The sequence below is a fragment of the Carettochelys insculpta genome, chromosome 2 (assembly GCF_033958435.1).
Source record: "Carettochelys insculpta isolate YL-2023 chromosome 2, ASM3395843v1, whole genome shotgun sequence".
NCBI lineage: Eukaryota > Metazoa > Chordata > Testudines > Carettochelyidae > Carettochelys > Carettochelys insculpta.
In genome coordinates this window covers 281,257,822-281,271,630 of record NC_134138.1, presented here as the reverse complement: position 1 = coordinate 281,271,630, position 13,809 = coordinate 281,257,822, and the positions used below count along the sequence as shown (strand labels likewise).

The following is a 13,809-nucleotide window of genomic DNA, read 5'->3' as shown; positions in this document are numbered from 1 at the left end:
TGAGTCCCACAGAGACAGCAAGTGAGCGAGAGCCACAGACGAGCGAGCGTGAGTCCCACAGAAACAGCAAGCGAGCGAGAGCCACAGACCGAGCGAGTGCGAGTCCCACAGAGACAGCAAGCGAGCGAGAGCCCCAGACCGAGCGAGCGTGAGTCCCACAGAGACAGCAAGCGAGCGAGAGCCACAGATGAGCGAGCGTGAGTCCCACAGAGACAGCAAGCGAGCGAGAGCCCCAGACCGAGCGAGCGTGAGTCCCACAGAAACAGCAAGCGAGCGAGAGCCACAGACCGAGTGAGCGCAAGTCCCACAGAGACAGCAAGCGAGCGAGAGCCCCGGACGACTGCGCGTGAGTCCCACAGAGACAGCAAGCGAGCGAGAGCCACAGACGAGTGAGCGTGAGTCCCACAGAGACAGCAAGTGAGCGAGAGCCACAGACGAGCGAGCGTGAGTCCCACAGAAACAGCAAGCGAGTGAGAGCCACAGACCGAGCGAGCGCGATTCCCACAGAGACAGCAAGCAAGCGAGAGCCACAGACGAGTGAGCGTGAGTCCCACAGAGACAGCAAGTGAGCGAGAGCCACAGACGAGCGAGCGTGAGTCCCACAGAAACAGCAAGCGAGCGAGAGCCACAGACCGAGCGAGCGCAAGTCCCACAGAGACAGCAAGCGAGCGAGAGCCCCGGACGAGTGCACGTGAGTCCCACAGAGACAGCAAGCGAGCGAGAGCCACAGACGAGTGTGCCTGAGTCCCACAGAGACAGCAAGCGAGTGGGAACCCCCTGCAGACAGCAAGCAAACCAGTGCCCAAGCTGAGCAAGCATGAACCCCACAGAGAGGTCAAAAGAGCAGGAACCTCTGGATCTGGCCACTGGGCATGAGCCCCAGACGAGCGAGCGTGAGTCCCACAGAGACAGCAAGCAAGCGAGAGCCACAGACCGAGCGAGCGCAAGTCCCACAGAGACAGCAAGCGAGTGAGAGCCCCGGACGAGTGTGCGTGAGTCCCACAGAGACAGCAAGCGAGCGAGAGCTCCGGACGAGTGCGCGTGAGTCCCACAGAGACAGCAAGCGAGCGAGAGCCCCGGACGAGTGCGTGTGAATCCCACAGAGACAGCAAGCGAGCGAGAGCCCCGGACGAGTGTGCGTGAGTCCCACAGAGACCGCAAGCGAGCGAGAGCCCCGGACGAGTGTGCATGAGTCCCACAGAGACAGCAAGCGAGTGGGAACCCCCTGCAGACAGCAAGCAAACCAGTGCCCAAGCTGAGCAAGCATGAACCCCACAGAGAGGTCAAAGGAGCAGGAACCTCTGGAGCTGGCCACTGGGCATGAGCCCCAGATGAGCGAGCGTGAGTCCCACAGAGACAGCAAGCGAGCGAGAGCCACAGACGAGCGAGCGTGAGTCCCACAGAGACAGCAAGCGAGCGAGAGCCACAGACCGAGCGAGCGTGAGTCCCACAGAGACAGCAAGCAAGCGAGAGCCCCGGACGAGTGAGCGTGAGTCCCACAGAGACAGCAAACGAGCGAGAGCCACGGACGAGTGAGCGTGAGTCCCACAGAGACAGCAAGCGAGCGAGAGCCACAGACGAGTGAGCGTGAGTCCCACAGAGACAGCAAGCGAGCGAGAGCCCCGGACGAGCGAGCGTGAGTCCCACAGAGACAGCAAGCGAGCAAGAGCCCCAGACGAGTGAGCGTGAGTCCCACAGAGACAGCAAGCGAGCGAGAGCCCCAGACGAGTGAGTGTGAGTCCCACACGAGTGAGTGTGAGTCTCACAGAGAGGGAAGCGAGCAGGAATCCCCTGGACATGGCAAGCAAGCGTGAGCCCCGGACGAGTGCGCGAGTCCTACAGAGAGGTAAGCGAGCAGGAATCCCCTGGACATGGCAAGCGAGCGTGAGCCCCGGACGAGTGCGCGAGTCCTACAGAGAGGGAAGCGAGCAGGAATCCCCTGGACGTGGCAAGCGAGCGTGAGCCCCGGACGAGTGCGCGAGTCCTACAGAGAGGGAAGCGAGCAGGAATCCCCTGGACGTGGCAAGCGAGCGTGAGCCCCGGACGAGTGCGCGAGTCCTACAGAGAGGGAAGCGAGCAGGAATCCCCTGGACGTGGCAAGCGAGTGTGAGCCCCGGACGAGCGAGAGAGGCAAGCGAGCAGGAACCCCGCAGAGACACCAAGCCAGCAGGAACCTGCAAGTGACAGCAAGCAAGCAAGAGCCCCACAGAGAAGGAAGCGAGCAGGAACCCCCCCGAGATGACAGTGAGCCCCACACTGAGCGAGAGAAGACGAGCGAGCAGGAAGCCCCCAGAGAGCGAAGCGAGTGTGAGCCCCGATTAATGACTTCCCCAGTGATGAAGCATGAGCCCCTTGATGAACCAGCCGAGAATGAGCATCACCACAAGCCTGAGGTGCTCCAGCTGCAGCAAAAGGGGGAGCATGACCATGAGCCAACGGCGAGATCCAGACCAGTGGGTGCATGGACGAGCGTGAGAACACCAGTGTGCACTGGCGCACAACAGCCAGTGTGAGCATGAGAACGAGTAACGGCGGGAGGGAGCACGACCACCCATTAGAACAGGAGCACATAGTGAGCAGGACCACGCAGGAGACCGATGTGGGGGAGCACGTGCTGGCACCACAGTGAGCAGCAGGGTCCCCATGGGAACCGCGTGTCCTGAGCCAAGGGGGGTTGGGAGGTGCAGATGGGCGGCAGGGTACATGCTGGGGATATGGGTGTGCAAACTGGGAAATGCCTGTGTGTGGGTGTTGGGGAGCAGTGGGGGTGTACACACACAGGTGTACGGGTGTTGGGGAACAGTGGGCACATGGCACACCGGTGTACAGGTGTTGGGGAACAGTGGGTGCTTGTGCACAGAGGTGTACAGGTGTTAGAGAGCAGTAGGTGTGTCTGCACACTGGTGTACAGGTGTTGGGGAGCAGTAGGTGTGTCAGTGAGTGTGTGCACACCCGTGTACAGGTGTTGGGAGCAGTAGGCGTGTCAGTGAGTGTGTGCACACCAGTGTACAGGTGTTGGGGAGCAGTAGGCGTGTCAGTGAGTGTGTGCACATCGGTGTACAGGTGTTGGGGAGCAGTAGGCGTGTCAGTGAGTGTGCACACACCGGTGTACAGGTGTTGGGGAGCAATAGGTGTGTGAGTATGCCCACACCAGTGTACAGGTGTTGGGGAGCAGTAGGTGTGTCAGTGAGTGTGCGCACACCGGTGTACAGGTGTTGAGGAGCAGTAGGCGTGTCAGTGAGTGTGTGCACACCGGTGTACAGGTGTTGGAGAGCAGGAGGCGTGTGCGCACATCAATGTACAGGTGTTGGGGAACAGTGGGTGTGTCCACACAACAGTGTACAAGTTTTGGGGAGCAGTAGGCATGTGCGCACACCACTGTACAGGTGTTGGGGAGCAGTGTGTGTGTGTGTGTGTGTGTGTGTATGCACTCCAGTGTACAGGTGTTGGGGAGCAGTGGGAGGGGGTGCGCACACCAGTGTACAGGTTTTGGGGAGCAGTGGGAGGGGGTGTGCACACCAGTGTACAGGTGTTGGGGAGCAGTGGGTGTGTGCGCGTGGGTGTGTGTGCACACACTGGTGTTCAGGTGTTGGGGAGCAGTGGGTGTTCACGCACAAAGGTGTATAGGTGTTGGGGAGCAGTGGGTGTGTGTGTGTGTGTGTGCGCGTGGGTGTGTGCACACACTGGTGTTCAGGTGTTGGGGAGCAGTGGGAGGGTGTGCGCACACCAGTGTACAGGTGTTGGGGAGCAGTGGGGGGTGTGCGCACACCAGTGTACAGGTGTTGGGGAGCAGTGGGGGGGTACGCACACCAGTGTACAGGTGTTTGGGTGTGGGTGTGTGTGCACACTGGTGTTCAGGTGTTGGGGAGCAGTGGGTGTGCGTGTGCGTGCGCACGCACACACACACCAGTGTACAGGTGTTGGGGAGCAGTGGGTGTGCGTGCACACAGGTTTACACCTGTTGGGGAACAGTGGGCAGTTGTGTGTACTGGTGTCCAGCTGTTGGGGAACGCTGGGCTGGTATGCACCCAGCAGGTGCGTGCCTGCGTGTCCATGTGTTGAGTAGTGGGGGGTCCCAGCTGGCATGTTTGCTGGGACAGGAGGACAGAGGTTTCCCTGGAGCATGCTGGGAAGAGGTGCTGGGAGGCCGTGGTGCTCTGGAGAAAGTGGAGCCACTGTGTGAGCACTTGTGTTGAGAGACGAGGTGCAAACACAACCAGCAGAAACAACAGTGTAACTGTCCCCAGCCTGAATCTCCACAACTTCCCAGGGCCAGGGGTCCCTCAATCCCCTGGTTCAGACATGCCCACCCATCCCCTCCTTATCAGCCAGGGCCCCAGCAAACTGCCTGGTGTCCAGCTAGTCACACTCGGACATGAGAGGGGCCCCGTGCACCACGTGCGGATACCTGGCGGCCCGTTCGCCCGCCAGCGCAGACAGAGCCCTGGCCCCGGGACACGTCAGCCCCTGCTCAGGAGACCGAGCCTAGGGACAGCCCAGGAAAGGAGCCCACCCAGGCAGCGCTACCCTCCCCTCCCCGCAGGGCGGGTGAACGCCCACTCGTGCCAAGGGCGCACACCGGGAGGAGACACACGCGCACACATGCATGATTCACACGCGCACAGCCGCTCTGCCCCTCCCGCCCCGCCCGCTGCCGCCGGCCGCTTACCGTGAAGATGTTGGAGCGCCGCTTGGACTGCTTGCGGATGGGGGTGGGCGTGTTGGAGGCGGCTATGGTCTCAATGCGCAGCTCCCGCTGGCTGATGCTGGGGGTGGAGGGCACGGAGGAGGAGTAGTCGCTGAAGGCGCTGCTGCCATTGGTGGCCTGCGCGAGAGAGAGAGGCAGATGAGCTGGGGAGAGGCCCCGCCTGTGGCTGCCCCCAGCAGCCCCTGTGGTGGGCTCACCCTGAGCGACCAGTGTCCCTAGCGCCCCCGAGCAGCCAGCTCCAGCAAGGCTGGGGGGGGCACAGCACACAGCCCTGGGGGACCCTCTCAGTGCTCTCCCCGGGATGGGGAGCCGGTGCGGGCTGGCTCCTCTGCGCACTCCCGGCCTTGCACAGGGCTGCGGCTCCCCGGCCAGGAGCAGCTTCCATCACTCGCAGGGTCAGAGTTTGGCTCTTGGCCCCATTACACACCCTGATCCAGTGGCCCAGGCTGGCCCGAGCAGAGCCCAGCCAGCCCAGAGGCAGCTGCATGAGGAGGGCCAAAGCCTCTGCCCCGTCCTTCCAGCGAAGGCTGCGACCGCCAAAGCAGGAGGCTGGAGAGCCCTCCCCGGCTCATCGTCACATCGGGCTCTCGCCTCCCCCACAGCTGGGTCCGTGCGTTTCACTTCCTTCCCTGACGGCCGCCCCGCTAGTCGAGGGTGATCTCTGCCACCGAAGGGCACCAAGATGGGTCCACTCCTGGGAGCACAGACCCGCCCGCAGGGGGCTCAGACGCTTCCGGGCAGGCCAGCGGCCGCCTGGGAGAAAGTTCTCTCTTTGCAGTGCCCGGGGCAGGGCGTCTCCTCGAGGGGCTGCTGCCAGACGGAGGCCGGGCGCCGGTGGGGTCGGCTGGTGGCTTGCTCCTCTCAGCTTGTGGCGTCCACATCAGTGTTCTTAGGAGTCACTATCTGTGTAGCGTTTCCTTGACCACCGCGAGAAGAGCTGCAGCGGGATAGCCATGGGAGGGGAGGGGCTGGCCGCCCACAACCGGGCTGGCCCATGGGGGTTGCCGCTGGGAAAAGGGCCCCCCCAACTCCTCACTGGGGGCAGCCGGAGAGGAGACTCCAGCAGGGCTTTGCCCTCGCCCAACAGACAGAGAGAGCCCCTGAGCACTCAGCCTGCAGCCTCCTCAGGGCCTGGTGGGAGCAAGAAGGCAGCTTGGGGCAGGGAACCAGCCTCCTCTTACCCCTCTGGAGCACCAGGTATGGAGACGAAGCATCCAGGCTGGCAGCTCACCTGCCCTCGGGCTGTAGTGACAGCCGAAGAGACGGGTGCCAGACCTGCCGTTCCTGGGTCCCCGCAGACCAGGCAGGCCCAGGCTGAGCTAGACCCGCTCTCTGATGAAGTCACCCTGGAGGCGTCTGGGTGACCATGGGGGGGTGGCACCGGACAGGCCTGCCCCGGCAGGGGCTGCAGCCAGGGGCTCTGACCCACGTGACATCACAACCTGTTTGCTTCCAGCCACGGAGACAGTTCAGCCCTCAGGGCAGCAGCTTGTGCCAGAAGCAGACGTGCCCCCAAAGAGAACCTTTCCCGTCCCACGGCAGAGGGGGAAGAGTGGCTGCTGGCTGCGGACAAGGATGCTGGGGGCCTCTGCAGAGCAGGACCGTGTGTTGCTGCTCGGAGCTAACAGCCGTGGCCGAAGGGTCTGGTCCTGGTCCTGCTCCCGACACAGAAGGTCCCGGACGCTTGGAAAGAGAGCGGGAGCCGTGGAGATGAGCAGCAGGTCAGTGTACTGCTCCCATCTGGCCCAGAGGAGAGCCACTCAGCTCCTGCGTCCCACCCTCTCTCCGGGGAGGAGGGGGAGGGCCTGGACAGCATGGGGGGGCCCAGCCCTGAGAAAGAGGCGGCGGCTGGGAGACTGCCATAAGCTCCCCTGCAGCAGAAGCTCCGTGGCTCAGAGTGGCACACCCAGCTTTCTGCGTACACATGCCAGGGCGGAGGAGACACCCACACACGGCCAGGGCCGCACGCCACAGGGGCACCACGAGGCGAGGTCGCTTAGGCTTCAGCCCCAGCAGCGAGGCCGCACGTGGCAGGGCTTTGCCTTTCCGCCTAGCCCTGCCCGGGGCAGCCCAGGAGCCTTGGAGCCCTGTGAGAGACCCGCTGAGCTGGGCTGCTCTCGCTCGTTAGTGCTGCCCAGTGCAAACCAGGGGACCCTGGCCTGTCCCGCCCACTGCCCCAGCACAGGGCCCATGGTGCTGTCTGCTGGGGGAGGTGAGCTGTCCGCTTCCCCAGAGCCCCACTTAGGTCACGGTCTGTCTGAGCTCCCAGGGCCTCCACACTCAGGGCGGCGTCCGCCCCCCCATGACCCAGACGCCGCTGCGGGAAGGGGCGAGTGGCAGGGCTCCTGCACAGACTGACTTGTTCCCCACCCGTCTGCTGGCTGCCTCCAGGGCGGAACAGCCCATGGGCCCCAGCAGCTGTCAGCAAACCCCAGCTGTGCTGAGCGGGCAGGCGGGGTCTCTGAGGGCACCAGGCTCTTTGGAATCCCGGGCTGCCCTACCCAGCCGGCGCCTGCTGGCACAGCTGCAGGGATCTGCACATGGTGGGGGTGTCCCGGCTCTGCAGCGTGAGCTCTGCTCTGGTGTGATGGAGTGGGGGATACGTGTGTGTGTGAGGGGCTCACAGAGGGTGTGGGGCTCCTGCTGGGGGTAACCTGGCGACCAGGTAACACCTTTGGGCTGCAGAGAAAGGGGGAGGTGGAGCCTGAGGGGTTTGAATTGGAACTGGGAGTTGGGAGCAGTGAGTCTGGGCTGGGAGAGAGAGAGAGACAAAGGAGGGGGCCAGGCCCCGGCTCTGGGGGCCCCTCGGGGCCTCCTCTCCCCAGCATGGCTGGGACTGGCTGTCTCTGCCGGCTGCACTGACCCCTCTGTATGACGCTGCGTCCTGTCGGCTAATAAACCCGCTGTTCTCCTGCCGAGTGAGAGTCACTCCTGCCTGCGGCTGGGTGCAGAGCCTGGGGGACCCCGAACTCCATCACATCTGGCCTGACAGCTGCGGGGAGGTTTGCACCCGGTTTGCAGCTCCAGGATTGGCTTTCCCTGGGCGAGCTCCACAGAGCTGCACTCCCAGAGCGCCCAGCTCCCAGACTCTGGCAGGGCTGGGGCCAGCAGGGCTGCTCAGACCGAGGCAGCGCAGCGGGGCCAGGGAGAGCCCCCATGGGGCGCAGCAGCTGCTCGGTGGGCTGGCCAGGTCTGCCACACGCTGAGTGCCGCCACCAGGGAGGCTTCCTGCCCAGCATCCGCAGGGGCTGTGACAGGGCACCTGCACCTCCCTCTGCAAGGTCTGAGTCCTGGGTCCCCAGCCGAGAGGAAGTTAACCCCTTCCCGCCCTCTGGAGAGCAGCGCACGGGGTGGGCACACCGAGTCGCACGTCGCGGTCAAAGAAGTACTACCCCAGCCTCCTGCACGCCCCCAGGCTGTGCCCTGAGCACACGCGGCGCTTGTCCCTGCCACCGGGGTTACAGCAGGCCAAATGGCGCTCACCTGCCCTGGGACTCGGCCGGTGACAGTGCCTAGCGTGCCGCAAGCAGGTCCCCAGGGCGGAGGCTGGGCTTGAGGGAGGCCAGAGTTAACACCCAGCCCAGAGGAGCTGGGCCAATCAGCTGGAACATGGTGAGCCCTGAATCCAGGGCATGTGCCCAAAAGGCATGGGGCAGGCAATGACGGGAAGAGAGCCCTGCCCCCCAGAAGGTGGGGCCTCTCCTCAGGGCTCCCGCCAGAGCATGGAGCCCCCTCTTCTTGGCAACAGTTCCTGGGCAGTCCCCCAAGGATGCTGGAACCCGTGGGTAGCCCTGGTGCCTACTTTGAGGGGCGCCCAGCGCCAGGCCAGTGCAGCCCATGCTGGCTGGACAAGGTCAAGGAGCTGCCAGGAGAGGCCAAGGCTCTGGCAGAAGCAGAAGAATGAGGCTCCCGAGCTGCCCGTCAATCCTGCTTTGCTGTCAGATGCAAAAGGGCAGAGCTGGCCTAGACCCCCAGCTACTGGGGCTCTCTCGGGGGGGCTGAGAGTGAGAACCCCGATAGCGGCTTTGAGGGGCCCCCGGTCCAGGCCAGGCCAGCCCAGCCCTGATCACTGAATGGCTCCTTTCAGTAGTCGGGGCTCCGACCCCGGGCACGCAGACGGGTATCAGAGCCCAGAGGTGTGCCGAGATCGCGGGCAGAGTGGGCCAGGCTCAGGCCCCAGCTGGCTGGGTGTCACGCAGAGGCCCATGCTGTAAGCACCAGCCGTGTGAGGAGTCAGGAAGGGATCTCCCCACCGGCCAGCAGGGCTGTGAGGTTTTGCTGCCTCTGCAGTGCGCGGAGGCAGGTTGCTGGCTCGGTTCTCCGCGTGCTGGGGGACCCCGCAGCACAGCCTGACGAGTGATGCTCTTGCTGCCTCCCACTTTCCCAGTCCGTACATTGTCGCAGCGGCTCCTGTCCCACACCTCTCCGGACTGGCCACCCACCCCGCCCCCCCAGCAGCTTGGTCCGCAGTCCAGCCCTGTGGCCCCGATAGGAACACCCCCCCAGGGCAGGCCGGCTGGCCAGCCAGTGCGCAGAATCCCCTCATGAGCGCCCTGGTTTAAATGCAGGGCGGCCACTCCCCACTGCCGCTGCTTTCTTTGACCTCGCTGCCTCTCCAAGCCCTCAGCACTGCCAGCAGCCCCCTGTCCTCAGCTGGAGGCCTGAAGCCCAGTCCGGGCTGGCAGTGCTGGGAGAGACTTCCCACGCCACTGGCTCACAGGCCACCTACTCACCCTCCCTTTGGCGCCCTCTCCACCGCAGGCGTCTGTGGCATGCCCGTCTTCCCAGGCATGTTCTGCTTGCACTCTCCCCTCTCCAGCCCCCGCACCAGCCTGTCCATCTCCCACCCCTCCTGGGGCCAGGTCACGGATTTTAAACTGGATATGGAAGCCATTTCCACCCCCCAGCACAGAGGGGCACCCAAAGCTTGTGCCAGGGGCACCAAGTGAGTGTCCAGTGAAAGCTGGTGATGCCCCGAGTCTGTTACTTGCCTGGCTGTGCCCTGTTTGTAGGTGAAGTTACAGATAGTGGCTCGGCAGCTGTACTAGGAATGCTTTAGTGATGGGTTTCACAATGGGAGGTGAGATCTCCTCCTGGGCCCAGGTGATGGGCTGAACAAAAGAACAGACTCCCAGACACCCATCCCACCTGCCATGTAAATGACGGGGGCGTGCTAGCAAAACCAGCGGTTCCCCTGGGTCACATGACAGTGACCCTCACGGGCCTGTGGGAAGGAGAAAGGACTTTTTCCCTCCACCTGGAAAGCTCTGAGGGGCCCTGGCAGGGTCCACCTGGAGTTTTTTCAGTCCTCATGAGTTAAGCCTGTCTGGACTGGGGGCCCACCCCCAAAACGATGCTTGCGAAGACTTACAAGAATCAGCAAACAACACCGGGGGCTGCATCAATACCTGTTAGCGACGTACTAATGTATCACTTTAATAACTTCTCTCTCGCCCTGTTCTTTGTTAATAAACCTTTAGCTTTCAGTTTCTAAAGGACTGGCCCAGCATGCTGTCTGGGTAAGATCCAAGTATATATAGACCTGGGACTGTGGCTGGACCCTTTGGGGCCTGGAAGAACCTGTGTGGAGTGGGTCAAATAGGTTTGAGAACCTCTCATCTGAGTAGGTGGCTGTTGGTCTGGGCATTTGGAAGTAGCTGGGTAGTCTGTGCGTTTGTTCATGAGGTTTCTGGCTGGCCAGTGGGGCTCGAAGAGGTGCTGTGGGGGCTGGTTGGATTTGCCTTAGTGAGAAGGAAATCTCAGCCTGGGGCTGTAAGTGACCCGGTTTTAAGCAAAGATCCCCTGGATTGATTTTCTTCGCTGTGCCCAGAAACCCCCTCCTGTCACACCCCACCCTGCTCCCAATGGGCTCTGCCCCAAGTGTCCTTCCCACCTGTGTCTCTCCCCAGAGTCGTCCTGTCCCAGACCCGGCTAGTGGAAATTTCTGCCCTGCAGTCCCTTGGGCTCAGTGCCCGCCCCCCCCACCCCACAAAAGAGCTGTGCGCCTGCCTGACCAGGGCTCCTCAGGCCCTGCTGACATCCCCATCTCTGGGACTGTTACTCCAAAACTCGCCTGCTGGCATCCTGGCTCCCTCTGGCAATGGTGGAAGCCATCCCTCCTGCACAGACTGTGCCCTCCAGCAAACCCTTCCCCCATACCCTGGGCTGGGTCCCTGGGGTCCCTGCAGGGGTCAGCCACAGAGCCTATTTCTAGGCCTGGAGCTGCAGCTTCCAGGAACACCCCACCCCTACACCCGAACCTCTCCAGCGCTCACCAGGAGCCTCCCAGCCAGGGGCAGGTTCCCGCCAGGTTCTCATGCCCCCCCGCCACCCCAGCTTGGGCCTACCACCGCACACTCCCAGCTGACACCCGGCCCCTCAGAGGGACCACCGGCCTCCCCTGCTCCCAGCCGACAGCAGGGCCAGCTATGCATCCCCTCCCGCAGCTGGAGGGCCCAGGGCAGCCAGCCAGACACCATAGGGTGCGCTGGGGCCCCGAGTGGCTGCCCTGTCAGTCCCCAGCCCCAAGGCAGGCCACGAGCTGCTTTGGGCCCTGCCAGCACTCGGGCGTGTCGTCAGACCCAGCCCCTCCCGTGCAGGCTGAGGGGAGCGTGGGGCTCTCTCACCTGGTTGATGTGCACAGAGGGAATCGAGGCAGCAGAGACGGATGAATGGCTAGGTGAATTGGGGAGGGACTTGCAAGGCCCTATGGAGAGCTGCTGTTTCTTCCGCAGGGCCACCACCTTCTGAGCCACTGAAAGAGAGAAAAAAGAGGCTGGGGTCTGACAGCTTTCCCAGGCCACACCCTCTCTACGGCAGGTCAGGGAGAGCCGGGGCAGGTGCAGCCAACGCCTGGGCTTCACGCTGCACCTCGTTGTGGGTGGCAGCTGCACAGCTGGGCTGGGGCTGCTGCAGGCTACACTGCGCCAGAGCATGGAGCCGCTCCTGACTGCCCTGGGGAATGGGGTCCTTGGAGCAGTGGGCCTGCCCCCGGCTACAAGTCCCCCAGATCCTGGCCCTGGGGTGCGCGAAAGATCTCCCCGGAGCCAGGGGAAATGTGGGTGAAAAGGTCCAACTCTCGGCCTGGTGGGACACGTCCATCGGTCTCTGGGCACCGGCTCCCCCACGCCCACACCCGGGTCTCCGGATGAGGCTCACTGAACCCTCCGATGCTGGAGCTTCACAGAGCAGCTGAGGCAGGGTGGGCAGCAGCGCTGGGTACTGACCGGGGCAGGTCCTGAACACCCCACATTGCCCTGGCCTCCATCGTGGCTGCCCCTGTGCTCTGTCCCAAATGCCAGAGCTGCCCCCATCCCCTCGGCACTTGGCACCTCCAGCCCCCCTGCGGGGAACCCTTGGCTCTAGACCCTGCTCAGCATGTACAGGACAGTCATACACACTTCCCCTCCCAGGACCTCCCCGTAGCGGCAGGCTGGGACCCAGGACCCAGGACCCAGGCCTTCGGAGGAAGCCGGCTGCTGCCTCGGGACAGCCACCAGCTTTGCAGGCTCGGCACACGGGAGCAGGGACCAGGCGCTCCGGCCAGCAGCCAGTGCCCTGCTGATCACAGCAGCAACCGTGCCGCACAGTGAGAGGCCTCCCTCAGAGCCTCTGAGGGCTTCCTGGGCATTGCCACATACTGCTGCTCAAGGCCCCCCGGCAGGGATGTTCATGGTTTGCTGGCTACAGGTAACCGGTGGGGCAGGGGCGGCCCCTGCCCACGGCGAGCAGGGGGTTCCTCCAGCCCTGAACAGCCACCGCAGGTGGAGGGGGAGCAGGGCTCCAGCACTGCCCAAGTAGCCCCTGTCCACAGCGGCCCTGCCCAGGAGTGCCGCGGGCGGGCGTGCTCCAGCCCAGCCGGGGCAGCCTCCGTCCATGGCAGGGGGACTGCTCCAGCTGGCTGGGCTGGGGCCTCCCCCCCGCCCGGTCTCATGGGTGAACCAGTTAAACTGAAGGCTGGAAAGCGAAGAGTTAACTGGTTAAGTAGTTCAAGGGGATTTTATGGCTCTGTTCCCAGGCCCACGGGGATCCCTGCCCGGCTGCAGCTCCCACAAAGCCTGACAATGCCGCCCGAGTGGGGAGGCGTGTACCCCTCAGTGAGCCCCGAAGGCCCCTGCCCCCCAACCCCACGGGGCACCTCACAGCAGCGCACAACTAGGCCTCCTCTACTGAACCAGCCCATATAACCTCTGCCCTCTCTGCCGGCTGCCCCCCACCCACAGCACCTCCCTCTTCTCTGGCAAGCAGCTCTCGCCCCAGGGCTGGGCCAGGCAGCGCAGAGACGCGGAGGGGGTGTCCTCAGCACGAGGCGGCCCCCGCAGCCCCGCCCCCTGCCCAGCGCTGGGCCGCTCAGGAGCGGAGAGCTGCGGCCAGCCCTGGCAGCTCAGGCTGCTGTGCGCTTGTCCCCCCCAGCCTGGGCAGCAGAGGCAGCGGCTCTCTGGGGAACGGCGCCAGCCTTGCAGCGCCCAGCCACGGGGGCGACAGTGACCGCCGTGCTGATTGCCGGGCGCTGGCGCGGGGTTAGGACGCCCCGAGCGGGCGCAGCTGTCGCACCGCTTTCCTGCCGCGCACACGCTGCTGCACAGGCCTGCAGCCAGGCGGGGCAGCGAGCCGAGAGACGGCGCTACAGCAAGGGCTGGAGCCCAGCCCAGCCCAGCCCACGAGGCTCCAGCCAGGCACCACAGGGCTCCCTCCGCTCTCCCCAAGAGCCTCCAGCAACGGCGGGCGCCTCCCACCGCACAGCTCAGAGCCCCACAGGGGGGCACCGGCACCTGCGCTCGTGCCAGGGCTCCTGAGTCCACCCCCAAGCTGTGCCAAGAGGAGGGCTGGGGCGTGACGGGGCAGGAGCCAGCATCCTCTGCAGGCTAAGTGCAGCTCGGGCAGATCCGCGCCCGCTGGCACTCACTGCTCCCAGCTGGCCACACGCCGCTGCCTCAGGAAACTCCTCGCACACGCGTTCCAATGGGGCAGGGCCAGCGGCTTGCACAGGCGCCTTCCCGTCACCTCTCGCTCGGCTGCATCTGTGTTCCTCACCTCACCGCTGCAGCTCGCTTCCGTGGGAGGCTCCCTGGAGCAGTGACGGGGCCGGGTGTGATGGGCTT

The 13,809-nt window shown here is 64.2% G+C and overlaps 1 protein-coding gene across 2 annotated transcripts in view; it reads right to left on the bottom strand.

The window, feature by feature from the left end:
* Positions 1-13,809, bottom strand: part of AGAP3 (ArfGAP with GTPase domain, ankyrin repeat and PH domain 3) — a 300,607-nt gene that overhangs the window by 141,937 nt on the left and 144,861 nt on the right. For both annotated transcript variants that reach the window (XM_074985396.1, XM_074985397.1), the window contains exons 7-8: positions 11,335-11,462; positions 4,670-4,825 (exon numbers count right to left, since the gene is read on the bottom strand). In XM_074985396.1, coding sequence (XP_074841497.1) covers positions 4,670-4,825; positions 11,335-11,462 — 284 coding nt within the window. The remainder of the gene's footprint in view (positions 1-4,669; positions 4,826-11,334; positions 11,463-13,809) is intronic.